Genomic DNA, 27,517 nt, shown 5'->3' with positions numbered 1-27,517 from the left:
ATGGGGGAAGAACGTGTTGGACATCATAGATTTTGTTTAGTTTAGGCCCAATTATAAATATTAGAGTTCTAGATAGTTAGTCCATTTTTACATTTCCTTTTAATTGTGGACCCGACCCAATTGTATATAAGTAGGGATATAGATATTTTGTAAAGCATTCTTATTGTTGAATATACAGAATAAAACTCTCTCTCTTAGTCTACCTTCTCTTATGGTAGACTAGGGTTTTCTATTTCATTTTCTCTCTCAATTGTTGATCCTATTCAGTATCAGAGCGGTGTAATTGATCTATCTCGTTGTCTGCTATATTGTGATGGTAACCATCACCAGAATTTTTCTTGTCGTCCATGCTAGGGTTTCTCATGCGATGAGAAATTGGGGGATTTCTCTCTGATTTTTTCAATTTCCTGGTAAAAAGCCTTACTTCTTCAGTTTGTGAAGAAAATCGGTACAAATTTTCTCTTCTCAGTATATGATTTCACATGCTAGGGTTTTTGTGCTCATTTCATGCTAGTTGAAGTGTTATTTTGAATCTTCTATGTCAGATTCTAGTTAAGTATATGTATTTGGTACCTTATATTGTTCTTTTTATTCTTCACTGTAATCATGGGTATCACTGTAGAAAATTTGATTTTGCATGTAAGTGATTCGACAAGTTCTGATGGTTTTAATGAATTCACCCTAGATCCATCTTATCCTCTCTATATACATCCCTCCGATAGTCCTGGTATCCAGCTAGTTACAGTTCCTTTCAATGGAACTGGATTTGTAATATGGAGAAGTAGTATGTTAACCTCTCTTTCAGCTAAGAATAAACTAGGTTTAATCACTGGAAAAATAGCTCAACCTTTATCTGATTCTCCATATTTCCCTTTCTGGGAAAGATGTAATGATATGGTAAAGGCCTGGATCACCAACTCCTTAACCATGGAAATTTCCATAAGTGTCATGTGTCTCCGTACTGCTAGAGAGGTATGGTTAGACATAAATGACAGATTTGGACAGTCTAATGGGTCCAAATACATTCAACTTCAGAGAGAACTTAGTTCTACCTTTCAAGGGTCCTCTGATATAGCCACATACTTCACCAAGATGAGAAGTTTGTGGGACGAATTGAACTCTGCATATGTTGGACCATCATGTTCATGTGGTGCTCTACCAAAGTTCATTAAAGACCAGCATCTTTTTCAATTTCTCAGTGGACTAAATGAGTCATATTCAACTGCTAAAAGTAGTATTATCATGATGTTACCATATCCTTCAATTAGCAAGGTATATTCACTCCTTCAACAAGATGAAAGTCAAAAAGAGACCCATCCCGTGCCTCCTGGTTTCTCCTTGGATTCAACATCATTTTCTACACCATCAACTCAATTCCAACCAAATAAACAATTTTCTCAAAGAGTGAATTTTGATTCAAAGAAACCCCAATCATCTTCATCTGTATCTTGCAAGTATTATAAGAAGAGTGGTCACAACATAGAGAAATGTCAAAGGCTTTATGGATTTCCTCCTGATTTCAAGTTCACCAAGAATAAGAGATCTACCTCATGTGTCCAGATGGAGGAACCCTCTCATGTTCCTTATATGAATTACCCTCCTACTGCTATCAGGTCACCTGATCCTCCAGTCCATGGGTTTGGTAAAGAGCAGTATGGTCATCTCATGACACTACTTCAGGAGGCTCACATCTCTCCTGGGTACCCTGCTGCTAGTGCACCTACATACAACAGTGGATATGCTTACTTTGCAGGTGTGTCATATCTCCTAGTAGAGGAAATACATTCTTTGTCTCATTATTTATCTGCATCATTTAATTCAGATAGAAAACCTTGGATTTTAGACTTTGGAGCAACTAATCACATGACCCATACAAACATTTCTTCACAACATTCAACCTCTAGCTTCTCCTTTCTTAATAACATTACCAAATGGTTACAAGGTGAAAGTGGTTTCTACTGGTTCTATGTATCTTAGACAGGATATAATTCTACATCATGTACTTTTGGTTCATTCTTTTCAATTCAAATGTAACGACTCGACCGGTCATTTTAAGAATTAATGCCCCGATCCCCAACTGGTAGATTCCCCTAGTATTGAGTATTTACATTTGGGACTACGGATCAGGATTTTGGTAGATCCCCACGCACTATAAGTTGGACTACGGGACGACACCCGAGAGATCCACTAGATATTTACATTTGAGGACTACAGAATGGTATCCTGGAAGATCCCCAGTTACTATCTCTGAGTGGATTTACGTTCTTATCTATAATTTTCTCTCTGTTGTATTTGTTGTCATTCTTATTGTCCTGTGTAACTTCATATTTTTAGCATTTAATTATACTGTCATATTCTATACTATTTTTACCTCATTTTTCAGCTATAATCAGTAGGGCCCTGACCTTCTTCGTCACTACTCGACCGAGGTTAGGCTTGGCACTTACTGAGTACCACTGTGGTGTACTCACGCCCTTTCTGCACATGTTTTTCATGTGCAAATCCAGGTTCTTCGACCCAGACTTTCCATCATTGAGGCGAGGCAATCCTTCAGAGACTTCGAGGTATATCTGTCGTGTCCGTAGACCGAGGAGTCCCTTTCCATTTTATCTTGTAGTTACAACCCTTCTGTATTTACTTTTTTTTGACATTCTGGAGTTAGCGCACTATGTAGTATCCTTAGCTTGTGATTTCATGAGATTCTAAGTTTTGTGAAGTTGTTAAATTTTTGAGATTTTGTATTAGTATATGCCGAGCGGCATTTTAAACGCTTCTATATTTGCTTATCTTCAGTTTTTATTAGTTTTTCCGCAATTGTTAGGCTTACCTAGTCGTAGAGACTAGGTACTGTCACGATAGTTCACGGAGGGCGAACTTGGGTTGTGACAAATTGGTATTAGAGCTCTAGATTCATAGGAGTCATGAATCACAAGCTGATTTATTAAAGTCTCGCGGATCGGTACGGAGACATCTGTACTTATCTACGAGAGGCTATGTAACTGATAGGAAAATTCCATTTCATTTGATTTCCTTATCGTGCGAGATTTTGATATCACAATTCTAAACTTTTGTCTTCTATTCTCTCACAGATGATGAGGACACGTGCTATCATAGATGATCAAGCACCCGCGCCCCCGACTGGAGCCATCAAAGGTCGGGCCTGGGGTAGAGGATGAGGACGTGCACGTGGTGCAGTCAGAGCACCCCCGCGAGGTGTCACCGAGGTGCCACCAGCAGTTCCAGCCAGAGTCCAGGCACTTGATACGCCCACTGCTACTACTACTCCAGCTCTTCAGGAGACTCTTGCATAGTTCATGAGCATGTATACCACTCTGGCTCAGGCAGGATTGCTTTCCCTTGCTGCAGCCACATCTCAGGCCGGGGGAGGAGCATAGACTCCCGCTGCCCACACTCTTGAGCAGCGAGTGCATTTTCATCAGGTCCTAGAGATTATTCCTGTACAGCCTGTAGTCCTAGATCAGCCCGAGGATAGGGCAACGGCTTCCGAGGAGGAGCAGCCGAGGCTTGAGAGGTTTAAGAAGTACAAGCCTCATGTATTCAGTGGTCGAGCATCAGATGATGCTCTAGGATTTCTAGATGAGTGCTACCGTATCCTCCGTACCATGGGTATATCCGGATCGAGCGGGGTTTCTTTCACTACCTTCCAGCTTCGAGGAGCCACATATTAGTGGTGGCGTACCTATGAGTTAGACAGTCTGGATGAGGTAGTTTCCCTGACTTGGGCTCAGTTTTTAGATATGTTCCAGAGAGAGTATGTTCCTCAAAGCCTTAGGGACGCATGACATGCAGAGTTTGAGCATTTGTGCAAGGGTGCTATGACTGTCTCGGAGTATGCTGTCCGTTTCACTAGCTTGTCTAGTCATGCACTAGCTTTGGTTGCTACTGTTTGCGAGAGGGTTCACTAGTTTATTAAGGGCCTCATTCCCAGCATCAGGTCTAGCATGGCTCGTGAGTTGGAGATGGATATTTCTTATCAGTAGGTGGTGAGTATTTCTAGGAAAGTGGAGGGTATGCATGCTCGGGATAGAGAGGAGAGGGAGGCCAAGAAGTCTCGAGAGTCGGGCCATTATTCTGGTGCCCGTGCTCCAGCTGTAGTTCATCATGGTAGGGGTTATACGAGTCGCCCTGTTCATTTAGCTCTTCCAGCAGCCAGTGGTATTCCAGCTCCTCCTAGGCCTTAGAAGCCTTATTATGCACCTCCAGTATCTAGTGCACCTCCTACGCGGGGTGCTTTCAGTGGTCAATCTAGCAAACATGGCGTGAGCCACTTATATTTGCCACATCCTCCCAGAGCTTGTTTTGAGTATGGTGACACATGCCATATGGTGAGGGATTGCCCCAAACTTAGGAGGGGTGCACCTCCACAGATTTCTCAGTCACAGCATGCCTCGCAGAGTTCTCAGGCTGTGGTTAAAGCTCCAGTTGCTACCCTACCTGCTCAGCCAGCAAGAGGTAGAGGTCTGGGAGGTAGAGGTCGCCCTAAAATAGGAGGCTAGGCCAGATATTATGCTCTTCCTGTCCGTACACAAGGCTGTCGCCTTCGATTCTACCATCACATGTATTGTCCTGGTTTGTCATAGAGATGCATCAGTTTTATTTGATCCAGGCTCCACCTATTCTTATGTGTCTTCTTATTTTGCCCCGTATTTGGGTGTTTCTTAGGATTCTTTGAGTTCCCCTGTTTATGTTTATACTCCTGTGGAAGATTCCCTTATTGTGGACCGCATTTAACGGTTGCGTGTGGTTGCTCTTAGTAGTTTTGAGACCAGAGCTGATTTATTATTACTCAGTATGGTAGATTTTGATGTTATCTTGGGCATAGGCTGGTTATCACCATATTATGCTATTCTTGATTGTCACGCCAAAACTGTGACGCTGGCTATGCCAGGTGTACCGCGAGTAGAGTGAAGGGGTACCTTAGATCATACTACAAAAAGAGTTATTTCATACCTTAGATATCTAGCTTATGTGAGAGATGTCAGTATTGATACCCCTATAGTTGATTCAGTCCTAGTAGTATGGGATTTTCCTGATGTGTTTGCAGCTGAACTTCTGGGCATGCCGCCCGATAGAGATATTGATTTTGGCATTGATGACACTCAACCCATTTCTATTCCTTCGTATCGTATGACCCCTCCTAAGTTGAAGGAGTTGAAGGATCAGTTATAGGAATTGATTGGTAAGGGTTTTATTCAGCCCAGTGTATCACCTTAGGGTGCTCCTGTCTTGTTTATAAAGAAGAAGGATAGTTCTATGCGTATGTGCATTGATTATCGTCTGTTGAACAAAGTTACAGTGAAGAACCGTTATCCTTTGCCTCATAGTGATGATTTGTTTTACCAGCTACAGGGTGCACGAGTGTTTTCTAAGATTGACTTGTGTTCAAGTTACCATCAGTTGAAGATTTGGGAACCAACTATCCCGAAAACTGCTTTCAGGACTCGGTATGGTCATTACGAGTTCCTTGTTATGTCATTTGGACTGACCAATGCCCCAGCAGCCTTTATGCATTTGATGCACAGTGTGTTTCGGCCATATCTTGACTCATTCATCATTGTATTTATTGATGATATTTTGGTATACTCCCGTAGTCGGGAAGATCATGAGCAGCACCTGAGGACAGTGCTTCAGACTTTGAGGGAAAAAAGTTATATGCAAAGTTCTCAAAATGTGAGTTTTGGTTGGATTCCATGGCATTCTTAGACCACATGGTATCGAGTGAGGGTATTCAGGTGGATCCGAAGAATGTGAAAGAAGTGTAGAGTTGGCCCAGACCATCCTCAGCTATAGAGATCCGTAGTTTTCTTGGCTTGCCGGGAGTTTTCATCAATTGCAACACCTATGACCAGGTTGACCCAGAAGGGTGCTCTATTCCAGTGGACGAAATAGTGTGAGGTGAGCTTTTAGAAGCTCAAGATAGCTTTGACTACGGCCCCAGTTTTGATATTGACTACAGGTTTGGGGTCTTATATTGTCTATTGTGATGACTCGAGGATTGGACTTGGAGCGGTATTAATGCCGGATGGTAGGGTGATTGCCTACGCGTCTAGACAGTTGAAGGTACATGAGAAGAATTATCTTGTCCATGATCTCGAGTTAGCTGCTATTGTTCACGCCTTGAAGCTCTAGCGTCATTATTTGTACGGTGTGCCTTGTGAGATTTATACTGATCACTGGAGTTTGCAGCATCTATTCAAGCAGAAGGACCTTAATTTACATCAGAGAAGGTGGTTAGAGCTGCTGAAGGACTATGATATCACTATCTTGTATCACCCGGGCAAGGCCAATGTGGTGGCCGATGCTTTGAGTCGCCGAGAAGAGAGTTTGGGGAGTTTGGCTTATTTACCAGTAGTAGAGAGGCCCATGGCGATGGATGTTCAGGCCTTAGCCAGCCAATTTGTGAGATTGGATCTTTCGGAGCCCAGTCAGGTTCTAACTTGCGTGGTTTCTCGGTCTTCCTTGTTTGATTGTATTCAGGAGCGTCATCTTTTCCTCAAGGACAAAGTTCTGCATGGCGATGCTAGAGATGTGACTGTTGGTGATGTCGGGGTATTGAGGATGCAGGGTCGGATTTGTTTACCCAATGTTGAAGGGCTTTGGGAGTTGATTCTAGAGGATGCCCATAGTTCGCGGTATTCTATTTATCTGGATGGCGCGAAGATGTACCAGGATTTGAGGCAACACTATGGGTGGAGGAGGATAAAGAAAGATATAGTTAGTGTAAGGTCCCGGAATTTTTTTTTTTCAAGTAACTTAAGATTTCGTCGTGCCAAGGTAGGCTAATTATTTTATTTTGTGTGCAAATGAGGATCTAGGATAGAATGAATATCAATTGGATATGTTAATAAGTGTATAAGTCATATTAGGAGTGAATTGGGGTCTAAGGAGAGGCCTAAGTCTAAGCTAAGTTGGAAAATTTCATAATAGACGAAAGTTGTAAATGAGTGCGCACAAGACCTTACTTTGGATGCTCATATCTCCCGTTATACAAGGATTTGTGTGACTCACAACCCATCAAATTAAATCTCTTTGAGTCTAGTTTCCAACGCAATAAACCGTTCATTATTTGGAGGTGTATACAAAAAGTTATGACCATTTTACTGGGCATGTGTCACTAGCGCGCCCAGATGCGCGCCCGCGCTAAAATATGCGCGGCCAAGACAGAACACTGGGCAAACTAGCGCGCCCAGATGCGCGGCCGCGCTAGTATCAGGTCTCTAAATACCCTAAGACCGGGTAAGAAGAGTCCCTAAGTCATTTTTGAGCAAGGGCTTGCTCTAACAAGGGGGGATCCGTCCCATACTTCGTTCCTATGATCCAAGGTAAGATTTTTGGAGTATTTTGAGTTGATTACTACTCCTAAACACTTATATTAACAAGGATTAATCTTGAAAATCCTTAGATCTTCCTTCAAATCCTTGAATTTTTCAAGAACACCAAAAGTGGGGATTCTTAAAAATTCTTACTACAAGAGGTATGTCTATCATCTCTAACTACTCTATGGTGATTATTTATGTATGATATACACATTAGAACTCATGGGATGGTGATTGGGAGCCATGAGTGTCTAACCTAGGTTGTGTTGGTATTGTAGAGATTGTGAGATGGGTCATTGAGGTACGATTCTTGGTATAATAGTATTATGTATGCATGCATGTGCAAATAGGGTTGTGGGAAGATTGATGAACATAAATAGGTAAAGATTGGGTTGGGGAATGAAGGAAATCTTGTAAAAGGAAGTTAATATTTAAGATGCTCAACTAGTATTTGATAAAATGCTCCAATAAGCTGAAACCATAAATACCTTCCTAATTGGTGTTAATTTTGTTATGTCTCAAGTAGATTGGGATTGCTAGAATTTCCAGAATATCGTAGTAACTTAAGGAAAGCTAAAACGAGGTACGTATGGCTAACTTTGACCTTTGTAAAGTCACTTTGTTTGGTGAACGAATATCTGGTATGTAATATCTACGTGAATTACTTGTGGAATTACTGTGTTTGGTATGATTTGATTGTTCGTGGTTAAATCTCCTGATATAATGGTGTCCGTAATTGGCAATAAACCAAATGTGTGGTTGTGAATATGTTATGTGGTAAGAGTTGAGAAACAAATGATAGAAGGAAATCGTGAATGATGAACTTGGAACAATTGTGGTAATAACATACATGGCTTGTATTGGCAATTATCGCGGTGATATAAAATGTATACGAGTTGTTGAACATGATGGAAATAGTATTGATAGTTGTGGAAATTCTTTGAGAAATTGTTGTTATTGTTCTTTGAGAAATTGTTGTGGTTGTTCTTTGTGAACTATTGTTGTTATTGTTGTGTTGTTTGTGAATTGTGATTGTACGGTGGGATCGGGTTGCGCGCCGCAACACGAAGTAATAAGGTGTGGGTTGTGGTGATAAGGGTGGCCGAGGTAATAAGGGTGGCCGAGGTAATATAAGGATGGAAAGTGATCGAAATCACTATTGAAATGAAAATATGAGAAAATTGTGAAATCATTGATATGAAAATGTTGAAGGGGAAATGGAGAGTTTGTAACTTGTTTGGCTTGATTGTTTTCTTTCAGGTGTATTTGATTGGTGATTTCATTACTACTTGTTACTTGTGTTTTGTGTATGGTTGAGTTTACTCAGGGCAAGTTTGTTCATACATACCAGTACAATTCAAATGTACTGACGTCCCTTTTGTCGGGGGCGCTACATTCGTGTTATGATTGTAGGTGGATACATAGAAGGTACTCCAGTCCACCGCCCGTAGCTCCCCTTCACTTTCCTCCAAAAGCATTGGTGAGCCCTTTTCCTCTCGAGGCCTTGCTTGGCTCATGCCGCCTTTCTTCCCGGAGTCTTATTATGGTATTTGTGTAAGGTATAGCCGGAGCCTTGTTGCTGGCAAGTATTGTATCATCCTTTGTATCCTTAGAGGCTCCGTAGACAGTAAATGTGGGTTGCAAACTTATGTAAATATGTATTTTGTATATGGGGCGATGTAAGTTGTAAACTTCATTAAGTGGCTATGTATGTTTTGTAAAAAGGGTGTTTTAATTTACAAATGACTATTTTCCTTGAGTAATGGACAATGAAAAATGCGGGGTGACACGTGGAATAGGAAAGGCACCCAGGTCCGCTTGGCCGGGGCTACCCGGTCGAGTGCCGGTCGCGCTCCTCGGATTTCGGGGCGTGACAAACTTGGTATTAGAGCCTAAGGTTTTAAAGTGTCTTAGGATGTCTCGGAGCCGTGTCTAGTAGAGTTTTTCTTATCGGTGTGTTGTCGACCACATCTATAAGTTGGAGGCTACATGGACATTTAGGAATGTTACCCTTCTTCAACACTCCAAATCGTGCGATAGAGCTTGACTATGAGATTGTCTTCTAACACGTGCTTTAAGATTCAAGATAAGTTCAAACGCTCTTTCGTCTATTCGAAGTAATGTTGTCATATGACATGACAAATAGGCAAAGGCCTGAATAATAAGGAGATGGCACATGTATCGTGTTGAACGAATGGTACGAATATATGAGATACGTACATAGTACCAGAAGCATACTTTATTCGAGAAAAGTGTTAAAAAAAGAAGAAGATTACCACCTCCAAAGAGACATTGACTTGATAAATGAGACGCGAGCTTATATAGCACATGTGGATAGTGTGAGAAGTATGTAAATGATCCTAAGGTGTAAAAGAAAAAAATTGGTTGTATAAGCATGTGATATATGTAAGGCATGACCAGGAGAGTAATGACAAACATGTAGGTCTCTCAAGGGAGACAAGAAGTCATGGAATGAGAGTCAATTGAACCCATAATGAGAAGACCCTTGTGCTATGAATGTTATAAGAATCTCATAAGTGTATGAAAATGTGTTACACTCCTAAAGGATATTGATATGAGGAACTGGAATCCCAAAACCCGTGTGGCTGAATAAGAGTAGATAACTTATGAGGTTAATACCATTGTGACTTCAATCTCTCTAATAGTTGAACATATATGCGAGGGATAGAGAAATGAGACATATGTCCATGAAGTTGCTAAATTCAAGACTTGTATCAAAAATCCGGGACATTCGCCTCAAGTGGGGGAGGAAGGGCCATAGTGAGGCCACTTAAATATAATGAAACAAGAGTAAGACCATGTAGCTTTGATGTTTGAATATTTTGTTGAAGACATGCGTAGTCTAGAAAAGTGATAATGGATAATGTGATTATCTGAAGGGATATGCTAATGATAGACCACTAGTACCCCCAAAAAGGTGGAAGGTTAAGAAAGGTGAATTCTTCATACATGGCAATGTGAATGATAAGGCCAACGATCCTAGAAACTAAGAGTAGGTTTGTAAAGGTGTTCTATACTTGTTAGAGGTCTAGGGACAATGCATCCCAAGTAAGTACTATAGATCAAAGGTGAAAGCTTTGCAAGTTTTTAGAATGAGTTAATCATGGAATTGCGATTCAACCAAAGTTTCAAGATGTTAAGAAAGGCGAAACGAGTGGGAGAAATAAATGTGATGCTATAATAACCCATGAGAGTATTTGGACTTGATGGAGGGCCTCTAAAGAATCTTACAAGCAAAGAAGTGTTAAGTGATGTGCGGATGAACACACTTTCCCACGTATATCCTAACAAGAGTTAAGAGGTGAGCGGGATGAAATAACTAAGGGAAAAGACCACGTAACATATGGAAGAATGCATGGCTATTCACTATCTAGGAAGAATGAGGTGAGACGAAATGCGGAGAAAACCTATAAATTGAGATGATCACGGGTATCATAAAATATCTTGTATCAGAATGGTGGACTCGCTTAGCGTATAAGTGTTAATGAAAGGTATAAAGGACTAACCGTAATGCAACCGACTTGGGTGACATCGAATATCAACTAAAGGATCTAGAGACAGTTCATGTCTATATACAATGGAAAGTGAGACTACTGGTGGTGAAGTTGTGGTATGATAAGCTCATTAAATCAGGCACAATGATATTACAAATTGACGGGAGGTAGACAAGTGTGTGGCAAAATAAGGCTATCAATTATGCAGTATGAGCAAAATAGAATGGGAATGAATATTCCAGTTAGAAAGAAAAGATGATACCAACATATATTGTTCGGGTCAGTGGCGCTTTCTGAATTGAATGTGTATGAAGGGTGTTGATATGTGTTTTGGGTGGTGTTGAACAGTAAAGAGAGATCATGAAAATATTCACAAGGGAAAGTGGAGTGGTTTCTTAAATTCTATAAGTCATGTAAGGAGGGAAAATGTTGTATAGGAAAGGTCTGAGCACAGTGTTACATTACATTTGATGCAATGTCGTGCATGTCGATGATGTGAAGGTGTGTGCGAAGGCTAGAAGATATGATTTCTTTGAAATAAAAGGTCATACAAGAAAACTCATCCAGTAATGTCTTTTGTTGAGAATTTGGAAGAGCAAGTTGCAAGTATTCATAGAAGATTGTAACCATATCAAGGAAATTATTGAAGAACTCAAAAATCCTAGGAGGTCATATGTAAGAGAAATGTGATAAAGATGTTTCACTAATGATGCAACATGTAAAGGTGATAGTTATGCCTCTAGGCAACTCAAGAATCATGGAAAGAACCATGCAGCACATGACTTAGAACTTGTGGCGGTAGTTTTTGTGTAAAGATTTGGTGACATTATGTGTATGGGGTCCACGTTGATGTATTTACGGACCACAAACGCCTCAATATATTTTCAAGCAAAAGGAGTTGAATCTGAGACAGAGAGGATGGCTCGGGTTAGTCAAGGACTATGACATTGAGATTCCCTATCACCCGAGAAAGGCCAATATCATGGCGGATGCTCTTAGCCAAAAATCTATGGGTAGTTTAGCTCACTGGGCGATATGTCAAAGGTAGTTGGCCATGGAGGTTCACTAGTGGCTAGTTTGAAAGTTTGTCTTGTAAAGTCTAATGAAGGTAGGGAAAATGTGCAAAATAGGGCTGAATCGTCACTTGTGGTGGAGCAGTATGCTCAACTGTATATCAAAGAAATAGACAGGTTGCATGGCACTCTAGCCTAAATCATTTCCGATCGAGAGGCTCAATTCACGACAAACTTTTGGAAGAAATTTCAGCAAGGTTTGGGTACTCAAGTAAATCTTAGTATAGACTTTTATCCACAAACTGATGGGCAGGCAGAGCGGACTATTCAGATGCTCGAAGATATGTTGCGAGCTTGTGTTCTAGGTTTCAAAGGTAGTCGGGATGACCATTTGCCGCTTGTCGAGTTTGCTTACAATAACAACTTTCATGCTAGTGTTCAGATAGCCCCATTTGAGGCATTGTATGGAAGGAGGTGTAGATCTCCGATTGGATGGTTCGAGGTTGGTGAAGAAGAACTGTTAGGGCTAGATCTTGTGCATCAGGCTATGGAAAAAATTAAAGTCATTCAGGAGAGGATGAAAACTGCTCAGAGTCGTCAGAAATCCTATGCAGACGTGCGTCAAAGAGAATTGGAATTCCAAGTAGATGATTGAGTGTTCTTGAAAGTATCTCCCATGAATGGAGTCATGCGATTTGGAGAGAAAGGGAAATTGAGCCCAAGGTACGTCGGGCCATATCAGATCGCTCAAAGGATAGGACAGGTGGCTTATAGGCTGGAATTGCCCCTTGAGATGTCATTAGTACATCCGGTATTCCATGTGTCTATGTTAAATAAAGTAGTGGGAAATCCATCCGCTATTGTGCCTGTTGAAACTATCGAGGTTAGTGAAGAGATGTTATATGAAGAAATCCCATTTGCCACTTGATAGGCAAGTTTGAAAATTGAGGAACAAGGGAATTGCTTCAGTTAAAGTATTGTGGCGAAGTCAACAAGTCGAGGAAGCCACATGGGAATCGGAAAAAGAAATGAAAGAGAAATATCCCCATCTGTTCGAACAAGTCTAATAGGGATCGTGCGAACGGTTGTCTTTAAGCAATTTGAGGTAGTGTTCAGATTTGTGCAAGGCACCCCATTTTCCCCAAATTGCCTTATTGTTGTAACTTCTTAATGTGTGCCAAATTGGAAATGTTGATGCTATTAGGGTAATGTGCAACCCTTGAGGTAAATGATTAATTGAAGCGTTTTTGACATGTTAAAGTGATTGAATTGTATGGGGCTCGTTGAAGTAACCCAGTTTTGTGCAGTAAATGACATTGGTTGAACCATGTGCAATTTGCGATGTAAAGAGAATGAGCTAAGTGCAAGTTGTTTAAAGTGTATGAATATGTATAAGTTGTTGAGGTAATGAATTGTATACCAGTTGTAGGGATGACAGAAACTGTGTAATGGTACTTGGAAATATGTTTCGGGGGCTCTCTAACAGGTAGATAGGCCTAATTACAAAGGAAACTCTGGCGAAATTTTCGAAAATTTAGGGAGTTAGCCAAATGCGGGGCTGTTGATATATTTGATGATGTGAACAAGCTGGAGTTACATAAGGATGGCTAATGAATGAACCTGAATCCTCATTCGAGTACGAATGATCCTAAGGGGGGGAGAATGTAAGGCCCCGGATTTTTTTTTCAAGTAACTTAAGATTTCGTCGTGCCAAGGTAGGCTAATTATTTTCTTTTGTGTGCAAATGAGGATCTATGATAGAATGGATATCAATTGGACATGTTAATAAGTGTATAAGTCATATTAGAAGTGAATTGGGGTCTAAGGAGAGGCCTAAGTCTAAGCCAAGTTGGAAAATTTCATAATAGACGAAAGTTGTAAATGAGTGCGCACAAGACCTCACTTTGGACGCTCATATCTACCGTTATACAAGGAGTTGTGTGACTCATAACCCATCCAATTAAATCCCTTTGAGTCTAGTTTCCAACGCAACAAACCGTTCGTTATTTGGAGGTGTATACAGAAAGTTATGACCATTTTACTTGGCATGTGTCACTAGCACGCCCAAATGCGCGCCCGCGCTAAAATATACGCGGCCAAGATAGAACACTGGGCAAACTAGCGCGCCCAGATGCACGGCCGCGCTAGTATCAGGTCTCTAAATACCCTAAGAGGAAGAGTCCCTAAGTCATTTTTGAGCAAGGGCTTGCTCTAACAAGGGGGAATCCGTCCCATACTTCGTTCCTATGATCCAAGGTAAGGTTTTTGGAGTATTTTGAGTTGATTACTACTCCTAAACACTTATATTAACAAGGATTAATCTTGAAAATCCTTAGATCTTCCTTCAAATCCTTGAATTTTTCAAGAACACCAAAAGTGGGGATTCTTAAAAATTCTTACTACAAGAGGTATGTCTATCATCTCTAACTACTCTATGGTGATTATGTATGTATGATATACACATTAGAACTCATGGGATGGTTATTGGGAGCCATGAGTGTCTAACCTAGGTTGTATTGGTATTGTAGAGATTGTGAGATGGATCATTGAGGTACGATTCTTGGTATAATAGTATTATGTATGCATGCATGTGCAAATAGGGTTGTGGGAAGATTGATGAACATAAATAGGTAAAGATTGGGTTGGGAAATGAAGGAAATCTTGTAAAAGGAAGTTAATATTTAAGATGCTCAACTAGTATTTGATAAAATGCTCCAATAAGCTGAAACCATGAATACCTTCCTAATTTGTGTTAATTTTGTTGTGTCTCAAGTAGATTGGGATTGCTAGAATTTCCGGAATATCGTAGTAACTTAAGGAAAGCTAAAAGGAGGTACGTATGGCTAACTTTGACCATTGTAAAGTCACTTTGTTTGGTGCACGAATATCTGGTATGTAATATCTACGTGAATTACTTGTGGAATTACTGTGTTTGGTATGATTTGATTGTTCGTGATTAAACACCTGATATAATGGTGTCCGTAATTGGAAATAAACCAAATGTGTGGTTGTGAATGTGTTATGTGGTAAGAGTTGAGAAACAAATGATAGAAGGAAATCGTGAATGATGAACTTGGAACAATTGTGGTAATAACATACATGGCTTGTATTGGCAATTATCGCGGTGATATAAAATGCATACGAGTTGTTGAACATGATGGAAATAGTATTGATGGTTGTGGAAATTCTTTGAGAAATTGTTGTTATTGTTCTTTGAGAAATTGTTGTGGTTGTTCTTTGTGAACTATTGTTGTTGTTGTTGTGTTGTTTGTGAATTGTGATTGTACGGTGGGATCGGGTTGCGCGCCGCAACACGAAGTAATAAGGTGTGGGTTGTGGTGATAAGGGTGGCCGAGGTAATAAGGGTGGCCGAGGTAATAAGGGTGACCGAGGTAATAAGTATGGAAAGCGATCGAAATCACTATTGAAATGAAAATATAAAAAAATTGTTGAAATCATTGATATGAAAATGTTGAAGGGGAAATGGAGAGTTTGTAACTTGTTTAGTTTGATTGTTTTCTTTCAGGTGTATTTGATTGGTGATTTCATTACTACTTGTTACTTATGTTTTGTGTATGGTTGAGTTTACTCAGGTCAAGTTTGTTCATACATACCAGTATAATTCAAATGTACTGACGTCCCTTTTGCCGGGGGCGCTACATTCGTGTTATGATTGTAGGTGGATCCATAGCAGGTACTCCAGTCCACCGTCCGTAGCTCCCCTTCACTTTCCTCTAGAAGCATTGGTGAGCCCTTTTCCTCTCGGGGCCTTGCGTGGCTCATGCCGCCTTTCTTCCCGGAGTCTTATTATGGTATTTTTGTAAGGTATAGCCGGAGCCTTGTTGCCGGCAAGTATCGTATCATCCTTTGTATCCTTAGAGGCTCCGTAGACAGTAAATGTGGGTTGCGAACTTATGTAAATATGTATTTTTTATATGGGGCGATGTAAGTTGTAAACGTCATTAAGTGGCTATGTACGTTTTGTAAAAAGGGTGTTTTAATTTACAAATGACTATTTTCCTTGAGTAATGGACAATGAAAAATGTGGGGTGACACGTGGAATAGGAAAGGCACCCAGGTCCGCTTGGCCGGGGCTACCCGGTCAAGTGCCGGTCGCGCTCCTCGGATTTCGGGGCGTGACAGTTAGGTTTGTAGCTCGATGCTCAATTGTCAGCAGGTGAAGTACGAGCACCAGAGACCAGGTGGGTTGCTTCACTAGATAGAGATTATGGAGTGGAAGTGGGAGCGGATTACCATGGACTTCGTAGTTGGGATCCCACGAACTTTGAGAAAGTTCGATGCCATTTGGGTGATTGTGGATCAGCTGATCGAGTCCGCGCACTTTATTCCTGTGTGTACCACCTATTCTTCGGAGCTATTGACAGAGATTTATATTCGGGAGAATTTTCGTCTACATGGTATTCCAGTTTCCATCATTTCATATAGAGGTACGCAATTCACATCACAGTTCTAAAGGGTTGTATAGCATGAGTTGGGTACTCGAGTGGAGTTGAGTACAACATTTCACCCCAGACAAACAGATAATCCGAGCGCACTATTCAGATTCTTAAGGATATGCTCTGTGCATGTTTGATGGAGTTTGGAGTTTCTTAGGATCAGTTCTTGCCACTAGCAGAGTTTGCCTATAACAACACCTATCAGCCCAACATTCGGATAGCACCGTATGAGGCTTTATATGGTAGGCAGTGTAGATCCTTGGTGGGTTGGTTTGAGCCGGGTGAGGCTAGATTATTGGGCACTGACTTGGTTCAAGATTCTTTGGAGAAGGTTAAGGTGATTCAGGATAGACTCCATACAGCCCAGTCCAGACAGAAGAGTTACGCGGACCGGAAGGTTCGTGATGTTTCCAATATGGTTAGAGAGCGGGTTCTACTTGGGGTTTCACCTATGAAGGACGTTATGAGATTTGGGAAGAAAGGAAAATTGAGTTCGAGGTTAATTAGTCCCTTTGATATATTGCAGCGTGTAGGGGAGATTGCTTATGAGCTTGCCTTACCTCCCAGATTGGCAGGAGTTCATCCGGTTTTCCATGTTTTGATGCTTCGAAAGTATCATGGTAATCCGTCGCACGTGTTGGATTTTAGTTCAATCCAATTGGACAAGGATCTATCTTATGTTGAGGAGCCAGTGGCGATATTGGATAGGCAGGTTTGAAAGCTAAGGTCAAAGAACATTGCATCAGTGAAGGTTCAGTGGCGGGGTCAGCCGGTCGAGGGGGCAACTTGGGAGACCGAGCAGGATATGTGCAGCCGTTACCCTCATCTTTTCACTACTTTAGGTATGTCTCTATGCTCGTTCAAGAGCAAACAAATGTTTAAGTGTAGGAGGATGTAACGACCCGGTCGGTCATTTTAAGAATTAATGCTCTGATCCCCTATTAACTGCTTTCTCTGTGTTTGTTTCTGCTATTGTGATTTGTCGGGATAATTTGTTTTGAGTTTCAGAGTATTTTGGGACACTTAGTCCCTAAAGGAGAGCTTAAGCTTTAAAAATTTGGACTGTAGTCGCAGTAGTGTGAAGATGGCCTCGGAATGGAATTCTGCTAGTTCCGTTAGCGTCGTTGGGTGATTTCGGACGTAGGGGCATGTTCGGATTGTGTTTTGGAGGTCCGTAACTTACTTAGGCTTGAAATGCCGAAAGTTGAATTTTTAAAATTTTCGGTTCGATAGTGAGATTTTGATATCGGGGTCGGAATGGAATTCTGGAAGTTGAAGTAGCTATGTAGTGTTGAATGTGACGTGCTTGCAAAAGTTCAGGACATTCAGGCGAGGTTTGATAGACTTTTTGATCGAAAGTGTAATTTGAGAGTTTTTGGAGTTCTTAGGCTTGAATCCGATGCTAAATTGGTGTTTTGATGTTGTTTTCAGCGTTCCGAAGGTTGGAACAAGTTTTAATGATGTTTTAGGATTGGTTGACATGTGTGGTTGAGATCCCGGAGGCCTCGGGTGTGTTTCGGATGCCCAACGGACCATTTTTGGACTTGGAGAAGGATTAAATTTTTGCTGGTATTTGTTGCAGACTTCTCTTCATCGCAATCATGCGAGGAGGCTCGCGATCGCAAAGGCTTAGATGAGGCAGAGGGGATATTTTTTCTACGCGATCGCGGGCAAGGGAGTGCGAATGCGTAGTATTAGCAAAAGTTGAATCGCGAACGCGTGGGCTACGCCGCGTTCGCGAAGAGGAAGAAGTGGGGGCAGCTGAGGAGTGGAAGTTTTCTCTTCGCGATCGCGTGAGTTCAACTGCGATTTCATAGAGCTGAGCAGCGGAAGCATCGCGTTCGAGTAAGGAGCATCGCATTCGCGTAGAGTAAATCTGGGAGCCAACCAAGTTGCTTTTCGCGATTGCATGGGAGTTTTCGCGATCGTGATTAAGGTCGCGTCTGGGCAGAACAAAAAGTTCAAAATCGAGGGTTTTGAATTCATATCACAAAATTGAATTGGGAGCTCGGTAGGAGACGAATTCTGGAGAGATTTTCGGAGGGAGTTTGCGGGTAATGATTCTTAACTCCCTTTTGCTTATAACCCATTAATCTAAATATGAATTCATCATCTAATTTTAGATTTGGGGTGAGAATTTGGGGAAATTTGGATAATTCTGATATGGTTAGACTCGTGAGTAAATGAGGGTTCATAATCTGTAACTTTTACCCAATTCCGAGACGTGGGCCCGGAGGACTTTTTGGGCAATTTTCTTAATTTTGCATGTTGGCTTCGAACTAATTAGTGGAATTAGTTACTTAAAGTTATATTTACATTATGCAATTAATTTGATTAGATTTGGGCCATTTGGAGTCGAGTACTCGTGGCAAGAGCGTGATTTCGGGTTGATTTTTGAGCCGGTTCGAGGTAAGTGGCTTGCCTAACCTTGTGGGGGAACTCCCCTTAGGATTTGGTGTTCTTGATATATGAAATGCCATGTACGTGAGTTGACGAGTACGTACATGTGCTAATTGTTGAAAATCCTATTTTTATTACGTATCTATAGCTGTGTTTTCTCCCCTGTTTATACTACTTGCAATTTAAGCCTATTGTTAGCTTATGAAAGCATGCCTAATAGACTTAATTGCCTTAATTGCTCAAACTGATTTATTTGAATTCTGTGCAGCATGCTAGGTTGGAAATACTTGTTTACCTTGGTATGAAATTTTGATTTAACTGAATATCCTTCGTGTTGCTGCTGTGTGTTTACTTCGGTACTACAGGACGGTATCCTGGGAGATCCCCCTGCATGTTTATTTTGGGACTACGGATTTGTATTCTGGTAAATCCCCCTACATATTTATATTGGAACTATGGTACTGCACCCGGTAGATTCCCCCAGTACTGGGTATTTACATTTGGGACTATGGATTGGGATTCCGGTAGATCCCCACACATTATGAGTTGGACTACAGGATGACACCCGGGAGATCCACTAGATATTTACATTTGAGGACTACAGAATGGTATCCTGGGAGATCCCCAGTTACTATCTCTTAGTGGAGTTACGTTCTTATCTGTAATTTTCTCTATGTTGTATTTGTTGTTATTCTTATTATCATATGTTACTTTATACTGTTAGCATTTAATTATATTGTCGTATTCTATACTATTTTTACCTCATTTTCAGCTATAATCAGTAGGGCCCTCACCTTCCTCGTCACTACTCGACCGAGGTTAGGCTTGGCACTTACTGAGTGCCGCTGTGATGTACTCATACCCTTTATGCGTATGTTTTTCATGTGCAGATCCAGTTTCTTCGGCTCAGCCCTACCATCCTTGAGGCGAGGCGATCCTTCAGAGACTTCGAGGTATATTTGCCGCATCAGCAGACCGAGGAGTCCCTTTCCATTCTCTCTTGTAGTTACATCCCTTCTGTATTTACTTTGTTTTAGACATTCTGGAGTTAGCGCACTATGTAGTATCCTTAGCTTGTGATTTCTTGAGATTCCGGGTTTTGGGAAGTTGTTCAGTTTTTGAGATCTTGTATTAGTATATGCCGAGCGACATCTTAAATGCTTCTATATTTATTTATCTTTAGTTTTTATTAGTTTTTCCACATTTTATTTCTTTTTCCGCAATTGTTAGGCTTACCTAGTATTAGAGACTAGGTGCAGTCACGACAGTTCACGGAGGGCGAACTTGGGTCGTGACATCAATCTTCTTTATGTTCACAAACTCTTACTTCAATTACAATGTATGGCTATATTTACTAGTTTTTCTTGTATTTTACAGGGCCCTTCTCTGAAGAGGCCATTGGAAATTGGTAAAGAGGCTCATGGATTGTATTTTCTTTTGCCAGATATGCCTTTACCTTCTTGTTTTGTTCCTTCTTCTGTTTCTGGTAATGCATGTACTACTTCTGTTGATCCCTTACCCCACAGTCCCTCTTGTATTCTATTTTCTACTACTAATAAAATGGATTTAGTTTGGCATCAAAGATTAGGATATATGCCTTACAATAGAATGACATCCATTCCTTTTCTTTCTGGTAAAATTAATTCCAAACAACCTTGTTCTATTTGCCTCATGGCTAGGCAACAAAGATTACTTTTCTCTGACAGTTCCATTAAAACTACTGCCCCTTTTCAATTAGTTCATATTGATGTCTGGGGTCCTTACCACACAATAACATATAATGGTTTCAGTTATTTCCTCACCTTAGTTGATGATTTCACTAAAGTAACTTGGACTTATTTGCTTTCATGCAAAGCTAGTGCTTTCTCTGTCTTAAAAGCATTCACCCTTAAGGCTAAAGTCCATTTCCATTCTTCAATTCAATCTTTCATATCAGATAATGCTTATGAGTTAGGCAGTAGTAATAAAGCCAAACAATTCTTTGCTGACCATGACATTCTACATCAAACAACTGTCCCACATACTCCACAACAAAATGGGGTGGTTGAAAGGAAACATAAGTACTTATTAGAAACTTCTAGAGCTCTCCTGTTTCAATAAACTTCCTACCACATATTGGGGTGATTGTGTGTTGACTTCCACATACCTTGTAAATAGATTGCCTTCTTCTGTTTTGGGAAACATGTCTCCCTTTGAGAATCTGTATGGTACTCCTCCAACTTATGATCATTTGAGGTCTTTTGGATTCCTCTGCTTTGCCACTACTCCCAAACCTGGCAGGGACAAATTCCAGCCTAGAGCCATTGCCTTTGTATTTCTAGGGTATCTCTGTGGTAAGAAAGGTTATAAATTACTCAATCTTTCAAATCATTCTATCTTCTTCTCCAGGGATATCCAATTCCATGAATGGGTCTTCCCTTATTCCTCTTCTGACTCTTCCTCAGTTTTTCCAGTTTTTTCCTTTGATTTTGCTGCCGATTCACCTTTCTCTTCTCCTCCTCCCGCTTTTTCCTTTCATCCTAGCTCTACCTCTATTTCCTCCCATATTGCTCCTGTTTCTTCACCTTTCTCTACTTCTCCCTCTTCTCATATCCCTTCCCTTATTCCTGTTCCTTCTACCTCTCCTCCTCCCCTTAGGAGATCCACTAGAGTACATCACCCCCCTTCCTATCTGGATTGTGCATTAACTTGATGTCAACAATGCTTTTCTTCATGGTGACCTTCATGAAGACGTCTATATGAAGGTTCCACCTGGGCTTTCTATTCATCTACTTCCTCTTCTTCATCATCTTCCCCTTTGGTTTGCAAGCTCAAGAAGTTACTATATGGCCTCAAACAAGCTTCCAGACAATGGTTTTCTAAGTTGTCTGAAGCTTTGTCTTCTACGGGCTACATATCAAGCAAGAATGATTACTCTTTATTTACCAAGTCTGTTGGGTCTTCTCTCACAGTTCTAGCAGTCTATGTTGATGAAATTTTGTTGGCTGGGGATGATGCTTTGGAATTGGATAATCTAAAAGTGTTTTTGGATGCACAATTCAAAATCAAAGATTTGGTCATGTTCACTATTTTTTGGGTCTAGAGGTTATTGCTACCTCTGAAGGGTTTCTTATGTGCCAGCAGAAGTTCACTTCTGATTTATTGGCTGAGTTCAATTGCCACCATTTTACCCCCGTGGCTACTCCCCTGGATCCTTCAGTGAAGCTGTACACTAATATGGGTGCTCCTTTGTCTGATCCCAACACTTATAGGAGACTTGTGGGGAAGCTGAATTTTCTTCAACACACCAGGCCTGACATTGCCTCCTTAGTTCAGCATCTTAGTCAGTTCCTTCAACATCCTCAGGTTCCTCATATGTTAGCTGGTATTCATGTCTTGAGATATCTTATGAATGCACTTGGGCAGGGGATTCTTCTTTCCAGCCATTCAGATTTCTCCCTTGTAGCTTTTTTGATTCTGACTGGGCTGCTTGTGCTCAATCCAGAAAGTCTATTACTGGTTATTATGTCACTTTGGGAGACTCTTCTATTTCTTGGAAAAGCAAGAAGCAGCCTACCATCTCCCTCTCTTTTGCTGAAGCAGAGTATAAGGCTCTCAGAAAGGTTGTTGCTGAGGTTTCTTGGCTAGTGCGCCTCTTAGGGGATATGGACTTGGTACTATCTTCACATATTCCCATCTTTTGTGACAGCCAGACTGGCTTTCACATTGTCAAGAACTCGGTATTTTATGAATGCAGTAAACATATTGAGATTGATTTCTATTATGTTTGTGATTGTTTGTCGTCTGGTTTGATTTCTTTACACCATTTTTCATCTTCTGACAACTTTGCTAACATTTTGACTAAGTCTCTTCTAAGCTCATCATCATTTGCTTTGCAAGCTTGGAGTGTTTCGCCCTCCGGCTTGAGGGGGTGTTGGACATCACAAATTTTGTTTAGTTTAGGCCCAATTGTAAATATTAGAGTACTGGATAGTTAGCCTATTTTTACATTTCCTTTTAATTGTGGACCCGACCCAATTGTATATAAGTAGAGATATAGATATTTTGGAAAGCATTCTGATTGTTGAATATACAGAATAAAACTCTCTCTCTTCGTCTACCTTCTCTCGTAGTAGACGAGGGTTTTCTCTTTTATTTTGTCTCTCTGTTGTTGATCCTATTCACTCTAACAGAAGGGTACACAGGAATGAATCGGATGTTCGAAAAGTTGGAAGAAGAAAGGACTTTTTGGTTAGACGCGTGGAATTGGTTAAATATTTTATTCGAAGTAGTATGAGTACCTTTTGATATCGTACTAAAGTTTTTGTCGTTCTCCTTTTTGAGTTTTCACTAACCTTAGTTATACTTATTTTCTTGATGGCATATTTAAAAAGAAAATAGAAAGTTAGAACAATTAAATCCGATCCTGAAACTTACTAACTTATTGATTGATATAAAAATAAATCAATCCATGAGAGAGTTTCATTACTTTAATTTGCTTACTTTGATGCTTGAAAACTTGAGAAAGAGTGAAAATAAATGTGCAATTCAATTATTATTATTTTGTTTGATAGAATATGTAAATCAAAATTTATATTTAGTTATTTGGAATTTGTTTTAAAACTTTTTGACATATAGATTTTTTTTAATTACCATTTAAATCAATTTGATTGGAGACTTGTTCTTTGAATACTTTTCCTTTGATAGTTTTTTTTTGTTTGATAGAAATTTATTAGGAGTACTTTTTTGAGATCGTATTTAAATGTTAATCGTTCTATTTTTTTTATTTTTCACTAACCTGATTCATACCTATTTTCTTGATGACATATTTTAATTTTAATTTAAAAAAAAAAGATAATAGAAAGTTAGAACAGTTAAATCCGATTGTGAAAGTTACTAACTTGTTGATTGATATAAAAATATATCTGAGAGAATTCCATTACTTCAATTTGCTTATTTTGATGCTTGAAAACTTGAGAAAGAATGAAAATAAATTTGCAATTCAATTTTTTTTCTCGACAGAATATGTAAATGCATAGAAAATTAAAACCTATGTATAAATATGAATTTGGAAGACATGACATAGTTAGAAAAAAAATGTGACTTGCCAACCTAGTTAGAAAAACCTCTCTCTATATATATACATATTTCTTCACACGTAAAGATTAATTGATTATGCTCATGCATGTCTCCTTGTTTAACACCACCTTTACCATAACTAGCTCTTTTAATTTATAGAAATTTTGTATATTTACATGATTTAATATTTTTTACATTAAAATAATTAGAGATTTTTACATGCTTGATCTTTTTATAACTATTATTTAAATAAATAGTATCATTTGTTGTTTATTCCAAAATAAGCACTTTTATTTTTACATTTGTAGCACATTATAAAATTAGGCTCAATATTTAATAAATTAACGGATTGCATTAATCACAGGAAAAGTACCTTTTTTTCTTACTCTCTCTTTTCGTATTTTTTTGTCGTATCTCCATCAACGTATCTCGCTGATGAAGCCTTCATATACTCCGCATATTTCTTCTTCTCCTATTTATCATTCACTAATTCACGCTTCAGATAATTTTTATACGGATTCACGAGTATTACTGTCAATTACTATAAATTTTCTTTATGGAGGCGATAATTTTGATATGGAATCGTGCCATAATATCATACAAATTGCACACAAGACTCACTCATAAATCTCTTATTGATTTATATATATATATATATCTGATTACTTCTTCGTTTTCTCTATTGCTTATGTGGGTTCTTTGAAGTTTAAGGTAAGAAAAACCCTAGACTCTGTATCTTTAATTTATTTTTACATCAGTTTATGAATAATTTAACCTTAAGCTTTCATTTTTTTTTCCGCAGAATTTCCAACAATGGAGAAGTCAAAATAACAACAAAAAACTGTTTCGAACAATTATTTGGGAAAAGGATTGAAATTGGATGTCTCGGCTGTCAAGGCTATCAGGGATATCTACTGTGATTCTCCTTCAGGAAATAGTAAAAATGCTTTACCACTTTCTCGTCCCAGCTTTGAGTTGTTGTATGAAATTCCTGAAAAGTCTACAAACCAGAGGCGTCTGCAAATGGGGGGGTTCAATTGGGGAGATTAGGGAGCAAAGGGTGGAAGGTTTGACAATTGTTTCTAAAGTACCTTCACATTTTACTCCCAAAAGTTATAATCCAGTTGCAAAACCAAATATGAATGAATTAGGTATAAGTAAGCATAAAACAACAAGAAAGTTAGATGAGAAGAAACGAGCAAAAGGGGTTGAGGATGAATTTCAGGATATACAATTTCAGTTAGTGAAACACTAAAAAAAAAAGAAGAAAGGCGGATGGGGCCAGTGGGCAGATCGCAAATTTGAAGGTATGATATGTTTGTATTTAAGATTATTGCAACACCATTTATACTTGTAACTTTTTATCTGTTATAGTTTTTTTTAATTTATTCTTATAATGTATAAACATCAAAATAAACAATTAAGTCAGCAATAGGACTCATTCTTATGACTTGAAAATATATTTTGTGTAGGTTTGGAATTTTTATTTCAAAGTGGAAGATCATTCTAAAGTAAAGATTGTAGCCAACAATAATATTAGCGTGATTGAAAATTTGAGGAAGCATTTGACTCCAAGACAATTTAAAATGTTCAGAGAAACATGTTTTGGATACTTTGTTGAGTTGCCGAGGGTAGCTATGCAACCCTGTTTGATACATACTTTATTATTGAGGGAGGTTGTTCACGACAATAGAGATGAATTGTGGTTATCATTGAATGGTTATAAAATACGTTTTGATATCGGTGAATTTGAACTTGTTACGTGTCTGAAATGTACTGGCGTGGCGCATAAACGTTATAATGATAATCAAAGTTGTAGTTTGATTGGTCAGTGTTTTGAAGGAATTAAGAAACTTAATAGCCAAGCTGAGATATAGTCATCAGATCAAGATGCAGTGAAGATTGTTGTGATATACTTCATTAATATCTTTTTATTTTCATCACTTCCTGATAGTCCTGTCTCAGTTGGTCACTTTGAGTTAGTTGAGTCTTGTGAATTTGAAAATTATCCATAGGGTAAATTGGGTTTTAACGAAATGTTCAACTCATTGAAAAAAGCTTTTCGAGAGAAGAAAGCAAAAAAATATTCCAGGCTATATGGACTTCCATTAGCTTTTCAAATTTGGTTTTATGAATGTTGTCCTCGAGCAAAAGATCAAATTGCTGTGTTTGTTTAGCATAGATTCCCTCGCATACTTAGTTGGAAAGTAATCGGTAATTCTACTTTTGGGGAAGTGTCACGACCCAATTCCCGAACCCGGTCGTGATGACGCCTCTCGTGAAGACAAGGCCAGCCAGACCAAAACAGAACACCTCTTTTAAGCAATTAATGTTTCATAAACGGTAATAAAACGTAGTATAATATCCATAAATTGCGGAATTTAACGACAATAACAACAAAAACCATCCCGACACAGCCCAAACTGGGGTGTCACAAGTCATGAGCAACTAAAAAATCCGGATACAAGTCTACTGAACACTAAATCCGATACAATAGTTCTAAAACATGAAAATGATAAGATAAGGGAGGCATGAGGCTGTGAACGCCAACAGCTACCTCGTAGTCTCCGAATCACTGCCTGGACTGGGAGAATCAGCACTCAAGAGCGGACTCTGCGACGCCTGAATCTGCACACATGGTGCAAGGAGTAATGTGAGTACTCCGACTCAGTGAGTAATAATTATAAATAATGGTTGAAAGTATGAAAACACGTATAGGCACAAAACAATTCCATATCAAGCAGTAAAATCACTTAAAACAGTAAATCAGTGAAGAAGTCAAATGAAATCCCTTTTTAAACAAGTAAAACATGAAATTTAACAAGTAAATAACAAGTAGAAATCCGCCCCTCGGGCTCAGTATCAATCGCCCAGAACAGTGTCAGCCCCTCGAGCTCACTCTCAGTACAGTATCAGCCCCTCGGGCTCAGTATCAATCACTCAGAACAGTATCAGCCCCTCGGGCTCACTCTCAGATCATAATGGGTACCTGCACTCACTATGAGTGTGCAGACTCCGGAGGGGCCCTTTACGGCCCAAGCGCAATATCAAGCCACCTCGTGGCATCATCACTCGGCATTCGGCCTCGCATCACTCGGCACTCGGCCTCACATCACTCAAACCACCTCGTGGCACATAAAGTATCTCAGGCCCTCGGCCTCATATCACTCAGCATATCCTCACATATGGCCCTGGGCCTCACTCAGTCCGAAAATCATCACAAGCCCCTTGGGCATTAGTAAAACAGTAGTTCTCAGCCCAAAACATGATGTGAAATATCATTTAAGTTTCAAATCTGAGTAAAAGTGGCTGAGTTTGTAAAACAACAGATATTAACGGGACTGAGTTCAAATAATAAGTCAATCAGTGAGGAAACAGTGATAAAAATTCCCGAAGGATCTAAATAGTTGGCATGAAGCCCAAATATGGCAATCAGCCCAAATCATGATGATAACAAATAAATTTCAGTCAAATACGCGGTAAAATCATCAATCGGGACGGACCAAGTCACAATCTCCAGTAGTAAAAGACCCCACGCTCATCATCCAGTGCATGTCTCACCTCAATATAGCACTACGATGTGCAATCCGGGATTTCAAACCCTCAGAATATCATTTACAACCATTACTCACCTCGAACCGGCTAATTCTCTAGCTCGCGACGCCTTTTCCCCTCGAATTGTCCTCCATGCGCGTCGAATCTATCCAAAATCAGAACGAATATGTCACAATATGCTA

At 39.7% G+C, this 27,517-nt stretch overlaps 1 protein-coding gene across 1 annotated transcript; it reads left to right on the top strand.

The window, feature by feature from the left end:
- The first annotated feature begins 606 nt into the window (after positions 1-606).
- Positions 607-20,822, top strand: LOC142177367 (uncharacterized). The gene is made up of 3 exons (XM_075245849.1): positions 607-1,753; positions 1,823-1,968; positions 20,100-20,822. The coding sequence occupies exons 1-3, from the start codon at positions 607-609 to the stop codon at positions 20,820-20,822; spliced, it is 2,016 nt and encodes a 671-aa protein (XP_075101950.1).
- The last annotated feature ends 6,695 nt before the right edge of the window (positions 20,823-27,517 follow it).

Source organism: Nicotiana tabacum, chromosome 3 (genome assembly GCF_000715075.1).
Source record: "Nicotiana tabacum cultivar K326 chromosome 3, ASM71507v2, whole genome shotgun sequence".
Lineage (NCBI taxonomy): Eukaryota > Viridiplantae > Streptophyta > Magnoliopsida > Solanales > Solanaceae > Nicotiana > Nicotiana tabacum.
Note: the sequence above shows the minus strand (reverse complement) of the source record. Positions and strands in the feature narration are given on the sequence as shown.